Here is a 13,569-nt window from a genome sequence, read left to right as displayed (position 1 = left end):
CGTCAATCATCTTTTTTTGATCTTCTCTATGATTTTTTTTCTTCTTTCAGGGAATGCCACAACTCTAATACTCTCGAACTTTGACCCCCCCTTAAGACAACCGTTTGGCATTGAGAGAGATCTTGACTTGATACGAAATACTATCACCATTCAATTTGACTTTGATTAAGGGAACCGTGAATGTAAAAATGTAGTATGTAATGAGTTAGTCAGTAGTATCAATCCAGTGGGATTGAGGATACTCTTTGTGCGGATGCACGGCTACTTGTTTTGTGAAATGGGGTTTTTAGGAAGTCGGGGGGGGGGGGGGATAGTGGGATGGGAAGGTGGGAAAAGTTGGGTCTTAGAAATTGGGAGTGAAGTAAAGGCATGTTGCATGTGTGTCTGGGTTTGTGGCATTTTTCTAGGGGGGTTGTGTTGCATGCAATCGTCGCACTCTTTGTCGCATGGCTACGGGCGACATTGAGCCTGCCTGCTGCCTGCAGAGCGCTGTGGATGTTGGCCGATGCCCTCCGCCTGCCGGGGCTCTGGGCATGCCTGACACTCACACACACTCAGGAACACACAAGCATGCACACAACCCAATCGCCATTGTACTGCCGTGCTTGCCATCGTGAGTGCCCAACGCTCATGTTCGTAGGTAAATCCAATGGATGCCAACTGGACGGGATAGAAACGGCAAGCCACCCTAGCTAGGGCAGCTTGCTTTGTTCTATCCTCAGGTTGCTCCATTGGTTTTACCTGGTACAGTATAAACTTGTTAAGACAGGGAACCTCCTTACAGGTAGGGGGAGCTCTATCGAAGATGCCTCAGCTAAATGAAACCCCAGCAGTCTCCTGAAAAAATAGCAGAATTACACCAGTGATACTGTTATTGTTCTCCAGTCGACTTATTTTGTCAAAGGCCTCCAATTAAGCGCACTTAATTGGAGTCTGTGAAAATAATTGTCTGTAAGTGGGTGGGGGGGTATGTTGGGGGTTGGAGGGGGGTGTGGTGTGTGTGTACTGTTTTATATATATCTACATGTGTGTAACAACAGAGATGTGTAAATGCGGCAATGCATTCACACATTTAGGGAACATGGGCACAGGTTGGGTCGGAGGCCATTTTGGCTCCGATAGGTCTTCCTTGTGGTTCTCGGCTCTCACAGTTGCTTAGCAGCAGATGGCCCTCTTTGGATAGCTGTGCTGTTTCGTAGAGTATCACTGGAAACACAGGAGACGCAAAGAATCATTCTTTCCCCAAGCAAACATTGATACAATTAGGAAAACTACAGCACACTTGGAAATACACATAAATGTTCAGAAGTTGAATGTCACTGATTCTTAGGCTACATTAATCAGATATTGAAAGCTAGTTTTCTTTGTCATGCCCCCCATTTTACAAACCCTGGATGAATCTACTCCACCTCTAATTGGCTATCGTCTATAGAGCTCTCTCAACCGCGTCCCCGACCCTTTACCCTCTCCCCTCTCCCGGAGTTTCAGGCAAACCACACTTTATCTCGGACACGTCCCTTTCTTATCCTCTCATCCTTACTGGCTTTCCACAGAGGCTGCTGCGCATGGATCTGCCGGTTGCCGGTGACAACACGGTGCATTTTAACTCCACCCTCATGGCTCTGATCAGGACGGCACTGGATATAAAAATTGCCAAGGGTATGGTCCTCAAGTACTATCATCCCTTTTCTCTAATTGTTCATCAATGTTATTCTATTGTCTGATTTTCTTCGGGTAATTCTTGGGTATGCCCTTTAACCTCTCAATGTGTGTCTGTTTCTCTTCAACAAGAAAGCGCTTTATTATTGTACACAATATGACAAAACTCTGCCATTTCTGACACTAACAAATAATCTTTTTGTTTTGGGTGAATGTGTTTACGCGTGAATGGCTAAATATATTTATTTTGCGACTGTGTGCCTTTGTGCCTTCCTGTTTGGTCTGTACCTTCTTGCCCTGTGTCTATGTGTGGGGGGTGTTTGCAATTGTGTGGACCTGTGTGTGTGTGTAATTGTGTGGACCTGTGTGTGTGTGTGTGTGTGTGTGTGTGTGTGTGTGTGTGTGTGTGTGTGTGTGTGTGTGTGTGTGTGTGTGTGTGTGTGTGTGTGTGTGTGTGTGTGTGTGTGTGTGTGTGTGTGTGTGTGTGTGGTGTGTGTGTGTGTGTGTGTGTGTGTGTGTGTGTGTGTGTGTGTGTGTGTGTGTGTGTGTGGGGGGGAATTCTGGTTTGTGTGTGTGGGCCTTCGGGTTTGCCGGGCAACCCAGGCGGTGCAGACAAACACCAGATGGATGCTGAGCTGAGAAAGGAGATGATGGCTATTTGGCCCAACCTGTCGCAGAAGACACTGGACTTGCTGGTTACACCGCACAAGGGTGAGTTGCTAAAAAAAATGGCGCATAGTGGTGTGTGTGTCTTCGATCACCAACTCACCGAGAGGACAGCTTCTACCAGCCAGTGTCATTCACTGCTTCGCATCTCCTGATCAGGATACTCCAGGATAAACACACATACATATATACATACATATATACACCAATGTAGATTATGTATGTACACAAGTACCTCCAATACTGTAGCATCGAGCAACATATATATGACAGGCATTTAGTGTAAAGATCCAATGCTGTTAATTCCCCTTACTTACTGGCAAGATATGTAAAAACAGTCATTATGTTTGCCGTCAACATTCATTGCCCACAGAGCAAAGTGGTTTTGCTCAAGCCATACCAATAAAGTACATTATGGTTCCTGCCGGGTTGATGACTCTCAGAAACAGGAAAGCATAGCCTTTGTCCTAATGGCCATCGTCATGACAACATATGATGTATTTCGCCTCAAGACTGGTTTACAGTAACTCATTTAGTCTCCTCAACAATAGAGGAACTACAGACCAAACCAAAGATTCAGAGTCATAGGTTTAAAGACATGAACACAACCGATAACTGGTTTGGGAGGCGTGTGGCCCAGTGGGTTACGGCCCGTCTACACTACAGGCATCAAAAAATCTTGAAGCTGGGCGTGTCTGAAGCTTGGCGATTTTTTGCGAGCAACGCGACCAACAACCAATCAGGAATCTCCCGCCCCCGGCATACAAAGATAGCAATGTTGAAACGAAGTAAACTGGATATAAACTCCCCAAACAGGTGAAAACCTACCAGTTTCCCCCACTGTCTCTGCCTCCTCCCTCCATGCCGGGTTCCTCCGGTTTGTATCACGTTAATAGTCTGGTCGGAAAGAACCGGGTGATTTGCTACCGTAACTTCTCGTTTGGAATATGAGGAAATGAACTGCGGTCTGGCTCTCCCAGCTTGCACGCGGTTTGATTGGCTAGCGCTTCTACTGTCAGATTTGCATAAACGGGATTTGATTGGCTGATGCCAGCTTCGAACGCATCGGGAGCATCAAAAGTTGAACATTGCTCACCTTTTGATGCTCACGATGCAAAGCCACGCTCCGCTTCCCACAATGCAGTTCGGCGAAGATTCAAAATCTTCTACGTCACCCCATTCAAGTGAATGGGCGAAGCGGTGAAAGCATTTTTCGATGCCTGTAGTGTAGACGGGCCGTTAGTGTGTTGGTGTTGGGATCAGAGGGTCACAGGTTCAAACCCCACTGCAGTCAGCATGTCGTTGTGTCCCTGAGACCCTCACCCCAGGTTGCTCCTGTGGGGATTGCCCACAGTGTTGAGTACGTGAGTCGCTTTGGATAAAAGCGTCTAACAAGTGATGTAATGTTTCCCATTCATGAATACTGTGCCTTTTTAGAAAGGGCTTTCTAAGGATGTGTTGGACAACTGCAACATATGCAACTGCCTGAACCCTGGCACAAGTAGTAGGGCGTCCCTGCTCCGTCTCCCTTTAAGCCAGGGGTGTCAAACTCAAGGCCCGGGGGCCAAATCCGACCCGTGACTTCATTTAATGCGGCCCCACAAGAGCCTGCAAAGAATATAATATGTGTATTATACGGTTACATGCTACTTTACAGAAGCACGTTGCCCATAAACTACATGTCCCACAATGCATCTCAAGTTTGACTTTTCTTCTCAGAATCGGACTTTATTTTCAAAATGTCAGTTATTTTATTTTGACTTTTTTTCCAGAATGTGGCTTTTCTTTAGTTATTACCCTATCCGTAAATAATCCAATGCAGACGGCAATAATGTAATATAATACATTCTTTTAAATGTATTAAATATTTATATATGTATTTTTTGTATGTATATAAAAGCGGCCCTTTGAGTGCGACCATGATGCTGATGTGGCCCGAGATGAAATTGAGTTTGACACCCCTGCTTTAAGCTAAGGGATCCTTAGACCCCTGATGTAGGCTAACAAATAGACAAAGGTGTAAAACAAAACGAAAAGGTTTAACTGTCGTGGTCACATAGGTGTACACAAACACATAAATCACAGACAGTAGCACACACACTCATCTTTACACACATCAAGACAATCCTGGTATCAGGGGGTGCCAACTATAGAAGATCCTCTATAGAAGTCTTTTCACTACAGGAAGAATTGAGCATTTAGATCTAGCCTAAAACGTGTATATCAAATGCTTGCGATGAATGAAGATGAATGCAGTTAGATCTGTTTGATCATTTGAATGATTTAAGCACAAGCTAGTAGAATGATGCATGCATCGCAAAAGCACCATGGTGTTTGGCTAAAAGCATGACAGAGAAAAGGGCGTATTGCACATGAGATATGTGTGGTCCTTTCTTTTCACACGTTATGTGTTTTTAATGCTGGAAGACTTGGAGCCATGCCACTTTGAAAAGGTCCTCCTTTAGCCACCGAAACAAAGCTCAACATTTTTCTCTGATTATTAACGTGTTTCATCCAAACTCTGGGGATACTTGTCCGGAGTTTTTAGAAAAAAATGGAGTTCCTGTTTTCTCCCGGATTTGACTGAGGTGTCAACGTGTTTCTTAGTGAGGTGGCTACCTTCGTCCTCAGCCTTGATATGAAGATTAAATATGTTAACGGTTGATTCAGTTCGACGATAGTGAAAGAGAATGCTACTTGAAATGGTTCAGCATCTGCCTGTGAAAAGACTATTGGCCTTGTTGTATTGTATTTGGTGGTTGCACACCAGCAAGAGGGCACAGTTCTGTTTCAGGTACGGCTTCACGGAGAATGTTTAGGTTGTGGTTACCAATTATGCTCCAAGACACCAAAAGACAATTCAATGTTTATGTTTGAAGGCCTCTTAACGGCAACACACATTTTGTACTTACCTTTTTTTTCTTGGTAAATCAGGAAAATGCTTGCAGCACATAGGAACTCGTCGTCAGCATTTAAACAGATCCTTTGCTTTGTCCTGCCCGATAATACATAAAGTTGTATGTTAGCATGTTAGCCTATTTAGCTGGTCCGAAAAACAGTTTGCAGCATGAGCTTTGTAGATTTTCGGAGCTGAAGTAATGCATTGAATACGCCAAGGCCCCCCTGATCAGCGCAAAAACTATTTGTTAGGGGGAAAGCCTACATAAAGAGGTACAGCACAGCGCTGCACCATCGGTGTCTGATTTATTAAAACAACAACAGTAACTGAGAAACACTTAAATGCTACATTTCAAATGTTTACAATCCATCACTAATTTCATGGCAAACCAATTTTAACATCATGCGATTACACTAAGACGACATTAGTTACATTGAACTGATCTTTTTAATAAGTTGTACAATGTAGTGAAACATGGGCTTGAGCTTCACTGAGGACCTTTGTCATTCTGACAGCGAGGCTAACTGCAGTTATTACACTTCGCGTTTTGAAATATGTGAAACTCTGTTAATATAAAACCCACACTGCTCAAACTTCCTTACTTTTTTTTTTTTCATTAACGTAAAATAAATCTCACGTACCCCCTGCAGTACTCCAACGTACCCCTAGGGGTCCGCGTACCCCCATTTGAGAACCACTAGCCGATGAGAATGAGGTGTTGTGTCCCAAAGGGAAGCACACAAGCATGACTGTAAATATGCTTGCCCACATTTAATGATATCTACAATAAAACACGTGAAAGTCCAAGCGTGTCCCTCAGCTTATTGTGAACCTCCAACACAGCGTTCTTTGCTTACAATTATTGGTAACCACTGACCAAATATTCTGTGAACTGAAGATTGAAATACCCAAACCTACGAATTTTTGGTGAGAATTATGTCTAAATTCTTGATATGCTGCAGCTCAAGCACTTGACTTTGAAGTCTCAGAATTGTCCCGCCTGCTGGAGTTTGCTGCATGTAGTTGTAAATGTCGTGCATCACGTCCCCCACTCCCATCCCCCCCAAGGCTCAGGGTCCCATCTCGCTCGGGTCTAATCTTGCAGGGTAACTTGTCATTTTCTCAGCAGCCACAGACTTGACGGTCGGCAAAATCTACGCCGCCATGATGATCATGGAGTACTACCGGCAGAGCAAGACGAAAAAGCTGCAGGCCCTGCGAGAGGAACAGGTAGACTCCATCACAGAGAACTTGCCTGAACGCCAACAGACCTTTTCCTCCTCCGCCTTCGGCCCTCTTTCTTGAGCCCGCTTCCACTAAGCCCTTGGAGTGAAGTTGCCTTGATATATCATTTTAAAAGAAATAGTCCTACAGCCACACTTCCAAACAAACCCTCTCTTCTTCTGCTTTCCTTTCATCACCTGTTTACTCAGCCTTTTCTTAGCATGTTCCTTAAAAACCTGCGTCCCTTTATCTAGCACCTCGGCCAGCCCTATTCCTTTTATAATGCTTGCTAACATTATGGTATTAAGCTGTTTTCCTTTCCATAGCCAGTAAGCTACCGCTCCCTTTTGCTTTTCTTTTCCTGTTCACCACGGGCTGTGTGCTCGTGGCGAACAGGATCCCACAGGTTTACCAACCATGGTTTTTGTTGTGTTGAGCAATGATGATGATGATACCACATGGCCTTATCTTCTGTTCCCTGTCAGTGCTCCTCCCCCTCTCGTCACTGAATGCCTCTGAGATGCACTTGCTCCCGCTGTATCTGTATTTTGAATCCACTCTCGAAACATCTTTCCATTCATGTAACACCTCCCATTAGCTCCGGAAAATCATCCATTTAGCACTTTATCGTAAAACCGACAAGATTCGACCGAGTCCAAAGTCACTCGAGATGTTGTCTTGAGTGACTTTGACGATTTCTTACGATGATTTCCATTTTGCCGAACAAAGGAGAGTTCTAATGAATGGAGAGGTTGTTACTCTTTTTCTTTCAAACAGTGCAAATACAGCTTGTGTTGGTTTATTCTTGAATGCAGCCATCCCATTGGACCGAATGGACAGGTTCACCCAGGCTCTCTCAACATCACCAGTACACAAGGACTCTAACCAGTCTGTGTGTATGTCTATGTGTCCAGGCCATCTCTACTCTATCGCACTTCATTCTACCTCTCTCCGCCCCCCCCTGTGGTCTTCTTCTATTGCATTCTATTTAAAAGGAAGAATCCACCCAAAAAAAAAATCAGCGTCAATCTCTTGTCATGTTGAGATGTATACAGTACTGCGACAATGGACAGAAATAGTCCTTGGCTGTCTAAAGCATCAGGTTTGTATCTGCCCCTTAGTATCAAATATAAGGGTGTGGCTTCAGTTGAAAAATGCCAGAAGAAAATGGCTAGGATCTGCTGGAAATGTTCTTGAAAGAATGGCCGCAAAAGGCTACGAACATATGCAATCAAGACCACTCCATTCTATTAGTTCGTAGTATAGTATCTCGCCAAATGAAAACAAAAAGTCCAATTAGAGAAAACTAGGGACATGAGGAAAGGACCACAGTCAGTTGGTCACAATGTCAGGGAACCAGAAAGTGGATTTTTTCTTTGATTCCTTATGTGTTGTTCTCGTCTTGTGTTGTTCTCGTCTTGTCCGTTACCCACTGGCGTCTCAGTCGTCCGCTTCAGTGTTTGTTGAGCTGTTGTCTTGTCTCAAATATTGTGTCTGTCATTCACCTGTTTTCTCACTGTTTTTCAGTCCCTCATCCCTGTCTTCCATGTCGTCTCTGTCCTTCTGATGCTCTCCCTTTATCCTTCCAGGAAGAGATGAGACCTTGACTTTTCAAGCTCTCCCTATTTGGTCAATCCAGGTCTATTGTCACCAAGTTGCGCTAACCAAAGACCCATTCTCTCCCGTCTGTGTGTTCATGAATCTGTTTACCTGTCTGTCTGCCTTGGTGAGATGTTGAGTGGAGGTTCCTGTAACCAGTGGCTCCGTATGTAATCAGTCAATCTTCGGAGAGCCTTCATTGATACATACGCCACTGCCGAAACACCCTCCATTGAAATGTCCAGTGTCTGTGTTACGTGTTTTCTGTTCATGTCTTCGCCATAATCCATCAAAGTATTTGTATCGTGAATTTCCTGAAGTAGAGATAGCCAGAACCAGACTATCAAGAGACAAACGTGAACCGGTTACCTCCGACACAGGAAATGACTACTGGACAGGATTAGACGCAAAGAAAGTGAGGAAATATAAGGCTTTTAGATTACATGAAATAACCCCTTTAGCAGCAACCACATCTCTATCCAAAGGACTTGAAGGCCAACACATACGTGAAGAACTTATGTTGACAACGAATTAATGTCATCCACTCATAACAACCACAACAAGTGCTCCGATCATTTCAGTTTTTAGATAGCTCACCAAAGTTGTCTAGTAACTGGTAACTATCATAACTATCTGGTTAGCACACAAGCTAACATATTCACTAGCAATTAGCTTTTTTCGTTCCTTTGACTTATTCTTTGACGTTATGCTAACATGTCAAATGCATTTTATAGCATTGTATTATTCTCAGTTGAACCCACATTTCAAGTTTGTAAATACATCTACCGCATCAGACCACTTGACCACAGCTATCTGCACCTCTCTGGCAACTATAGGTTGGTTGATTTAGATTTCGACAGCATCTGCAAGTAATCTACCGTCCAAATAACTAGTGTTTCTATACTTAAAGTATCTTTGAGTTAAGAACTCTTTAACATAGTAGCTAGACAATCCTGTCCAGCAGATCAGCCTAACGTGTCAGAGGGTTATTGGACGTGTATCTGTTTCTAAACCGGCCTCGATCCATCTGCACATGTAGCCTTTAGCTTCCAGGCTGTGGAGGATCGTGATAAAACTGTAGCAAACTATCAACTTCAAGCCACTTTTAAGGAGGACTCCATTACCCAGGGTCCCCTAGAAGGACATCCTCCTGACCTCAGACCTCATGAAAGCTACTAGTTCCAGTTCAAATGTCCTCTTCCCACAACATGGCATATTACTCAAAATAATTAAGGGTCACACATATTGTTGAACTATGAATTTTGAGTAAATCATATTGTTTGATTATTTGTTTCATGAGTACGGCCATCTGGTCCAAGATGTGTAATTTAAGAAAAATCTTACCTTAAATGCCTAAGGTAGAAGTTTCCCTCTGATTCAGATCTGGGATCAGCTTTCTGTCCCCGAACATAAGCCCAAACTGATATGAAGAAATCAATCAATATATAGGTTCCCCTTAAACACCTCAGTGTGGTTAGCAGATCCCAGATCAGCAGTCTGGCAGGGAACTTTACCTTGGATACCCACAGCCATGTGTATGCCGATGGCGCCCTCGTGTGGGTGCATGCTGCGAGTGCATCCTGTGTTTGTGTCCTGTGTCTGCCCCCTGAGTGTGCCTGATGCCAGCCTGCAGGCCATGTCGTGTATCTCACACAGAACCGAACGCCATTAATGTTTCAGCGCATGGAGCCGCCCTCTGAGGGCACAGAGGGCCAGGGGGGTCAGGGTCCCAACGGCCTCCCCATCACCCAACCAGACAACCACACCATCATGTGAGTACACTGTGAAGGAAGCACGAGACTGACGGACGTATTTCACACACCTATTTAATGTAATCATTCATGTATTCATAACGTATGCATAAAATGACCACATAATATTTCAGGAAGGTAATTTATCAAGGTTATTCACTCCAGTTTTAGCTCCGGACCTCAGCTGTCTGACAGCTTTAACCAAAAGTAATGGTTGGATTTATCATTTGGTACACTGATCATTTACAGCAGAAGAATCGGCCCTCAGCTAATTAAAAAAGTATAATGAAATACGGCCCACAAATGAAACTTGTGCTTGTCTTATATTGTACTTCTTAAATGTAAATGTAAAAATATATTACACAGTAGTATTCGTGTGTTAATAAGACCACTTTTCAAATATAGTCAGTCAATTAAAGTTGGAAACATTTTCTAACAAATCTACGTTGATAAGAAAAAAGCCCAATGACTTATTTACACAACAAGCTTGAAATACACTTTCATATGTCTCCTTATTATCATCAATCTGAGGCTTCTGTTTTAAGGGACGAGCTGCCAACACTCACAAGCACACTCGACATACATTTAGGATTGATTTTGCTAACTTATAACTGAACTTATGAGGCAATACACCTCTAGTGAGTGGCCCAGCCTTTCGTATGTCTTTCTGTATGTGGCCCTCGGGACACCCCTGCTTTTCAGCTTAACCTGAATGTTCCCAATGTGCCCAAATGTCCTCAAAAGGCCACCGTACAGAGTTCACTGTTGATGGGAGATAACCAATTGTTTAAGTGTGAGTTTACCAGAAATTAAATTCGATATAATATAAACACCAGCTTTCAAGAGATTCCATATCACAACCAAATTCATACCCAGACAATTCTTAAAGTCAGCCTCCCCATTCGTCAAAGATGTCGTTTGACTGCTAGTCGACGCTGATTCCTTGAGCTCCCTGATTTCTAATCCTCCGAATTGTGTGTGTGTGTGTGTGTGTGTGTGTGTGTGTGTGTGTGTGTGTGTGTGTGTGTGTGTGTGTGTGTGTGTGTGTGTGTGTGTGTGTGTGTGTGTGTGTGTGTGTGTGTGTGTGTGTGTGTGTGTGTGTGTGTGTGTGTGTGTGTGTGTGCGTGTGCGTGTGTGCGGGTGCCAGACCTCCCGAGGAAGGCATGACTGAGAGCCCCGACCGCCCCTACCCCGACGATCTGCACGACAACCGTCACAACCCGCAGGTATGATGAGCACACAAGCATGTCGCCAACATGGTAACACACCAATTCAAGACCAGCGAGTTCTCCGCTCACACACAGCTCGTCTACGACCACGCCGGTTAGCTTTCAGTCTAGTAAAAGCATTCGAGTGCAATCAATAATGGTTTTGGTTACGCAGCTATTTTGTTTGCAGGAGATATTATGGTCGAGGGAAGAATCTTTTGCAATTCAGATATTAAAACCCTCAAAGCTATTACAGTGTTTAAACTTCACATAAAAAACATAGCATTTTATCAACACAATGTTAAATTATTTAAAGTCGGAAAGGCAATCCCATTAACAAAATGTATGGAGCCTATTGGCGCAACCTACCCAATATGAACCAATCAATGTATTTTAGGCGTAACAGTTATTCGTCAATTCAATTCATAAAGAAAAAAAATAAGATTGTCAAGAGGCGCGTTCACACCGGAGCACTTTTCCCGTTTAGTTCCGTTAGTACCCCTTATTTTGCGTTCACACCAAAAAGAGAACTTAGTGCCGGGAACTTTTACCCCCATTTTTAGTGCTAGAGAGGTGGGACTTTCCTCGGGAGAAAAAAGTACCAATTTTTGATTGGCTGGGCGAATTGCAAACCACGCCCCGTAAAACTCTGAAAAGTTTTTTGAAGCCGCCATTGTATTTGCTGGCATTAGCATTATTAGCATTAGCATTAGCCCCGCGCACCAACGCAGAGAGACTAACTTATGGCAACATCCCATGGGGGCACTAAGTGCGGCAAAGTACTTGGTGTGAAAGCGGCTAAGGAGAGTGACTGAGTGAAAAGTAAAAACCCATATTTTGATTGCCTCTAAAACCCAATCTTCTGCAGAAACGTACTTGTACAAACCCTGGGAGTTTGACATTGTTAGCTAGTTATGCTAATGTTACAATGTGAGCGTTAGCAAACAGGAAAACGACATTATTGCTAATAATATCAACAAAAGCCTTTAAGTTAATATAAGTTATGTTTTGCTTTACATGATGTTACCTACTAGGTTACAGTTATGCCGTAATGAAAATCACTTAATGTAATCATGTCAGCTAATTGGCTAATGTCGTTAGCCTTGCTAGCTAACAATATTAGCAGCTTAACATTTTGTGGGCTAACTTTTTAAGTTACAGTCCAATACAAATATGAAGGTTGTGTGTTATTGGTGATATCATGTCTCTTATTCAAACTAATGAAGGCGTGCTGTTTTAAGCCCAACATCACAATTTCAGAGTTCAGCCTGGAGATTCTCAGACACTTCTCGTGGTGTCCTCTGTCCTTTGAGAGACCTTTCTTTTATTCTCTCAGTCTTTTAACATGTTCCTCCTCCTTCATGGTTTTCTGTTCACTCTTCAACCTCCTCTTGAATCCTTGGCTAGGAGTTGGTGGATGTGTTGTGTGATGTACCGGCTCTCCTCACCTTACTTCCACTTGTCTGTTGGGACGTCCTCTCCAGTCCCTCATCTCTCTCTCTCCAACCCCAACACTAATACAAATAGTTTAGAAGGATTTGCTTGTTTCTTTGAAGAGTTTCCAGCCCCAGTTTAGGATTATTCAGTTGGCAGATTCATCCCCAATGTTTCCAAATAAGAAGATCTCCCTACACTTTTTTTAAAGATACCTCACAAAAAAATTGAGAATTATCTAAGTCACGTAATCGTATAGTGCAAATCTGATATTGTGATAGCCCTACATCAGGGGTGTCAAACTCAAGGCCCGGGGGCCACATTCGGCCCGCGACTTCATTTTATGCGGCCCCACAAGAGCTTGCAAAGAATATAATATGTTTATTATACGGTTACATGCTACAGAAGCATGTTGCCCATAAACTACATGTCCCACAATGCATCTCAAATATGACTTTTTTCTCAGAATTTGTCTTTTTTTCTTCAAAATGTGCATTTTTTTCATAGAATTCCTTTTTCTCAGAATTAGATTTTTATTTCAAAATGTCACTTCTATTTCTTTTTTCTCCAGAATTTGGCTTTTCTTTTTAAACCATTTTGGGACATACGCACTGAAGAGACTTGCCCTAGACTTCTGCTTTCAGACGTAGTTAATTATGAAGTGATTACCCTATCCGATGATAATCCAATGCAGAGGCAATGATGTAATATAATATAATACATTATTTTATATATATGATATATTTATATATGTATTTTTATATAGGCTTAAAGTTACAACCGGCCCTTTGAGTGCAACCATAATGCTGATGTGGCCCGCGATGAAATTGAGTTTGACACCCCTGCCCTACATCATTGAATCTGTTTCATGTCGTTAGTTGGCCCCTCCCTCATTTAGTCGACGCCACCCCCCCCCCCCCCCCCCCCTCAGCGGACATAATCCATCCAACAACCACCTAATTTTAAATGTGTATTCTTCAACACAACAAAGGTTGCAATTTAAGTCTTGTATTACTGTAATTGAAAAGGAATATAAGGAACTTTCCTCATACATCATTGTAGGGCTGTCGCGATATACCCGTATTTGCGTTAACCATGATATCATAATAAAATAAATGATAGAATGCCT

General features: G+C 43.1%; 1 protein-coding gene across 1 annotated transcript in view; it reads left to right on the top strand.

Moving 5' to 3' along the window:
• The window catches only part of LOC117443349 (voltage-dependent P/Q-type calcium channel subunit alpha-1A-like), a 76,902-nt gene that overhangs the window by 48,151 nt on the left and 15,182 nt on the right, over positions 1-13,569 (top strand). The window contains exons 14-18 of the mRNA XM_034079338.2: positions 1,554-1,659; positions 2,263-2,370; positions 6,351-6,454; positions 9,728-9,819; positions 10,946-11,024. Coding sequence (XP_033935229.1) covers positions 1,554-1,659; positions 2,263-2,370; positions 6,351-6,454; positions 9,728-9,819; positions 10,946-11,024 — 489 coding nt within the window. The remainder of the gene's footprint in view (positions 1-1,553; positions 1,660-2,262; positions 2,371-6,350; positions 6,455-9,727; positions 9,820-10,945; positions 11,025-13,569) is intronic.

This window comes from Pseudochaenichthys georgianus, unplaced genomic scaffold (assembly GCF_902827115.2).
Source record: "Pseudochaenichthys georgianus unplaced genomic scaffold, fPseGeo1.2 scaffold_590_arrow_ctg1, whole genome shotgun sequence".
Classification (NCBI taxonomy): Eukaryota; Metazoa; Chordata; class Actinopteri; order Perciformes; family Channichthyidae; genus Pseudochaenichthys; species Pseudochaenichthys georgianus.
Note: the sequence above shows the minus strand (reverse complement) of the source record. Positions and strands in the feature narration are given on the sequence as shown.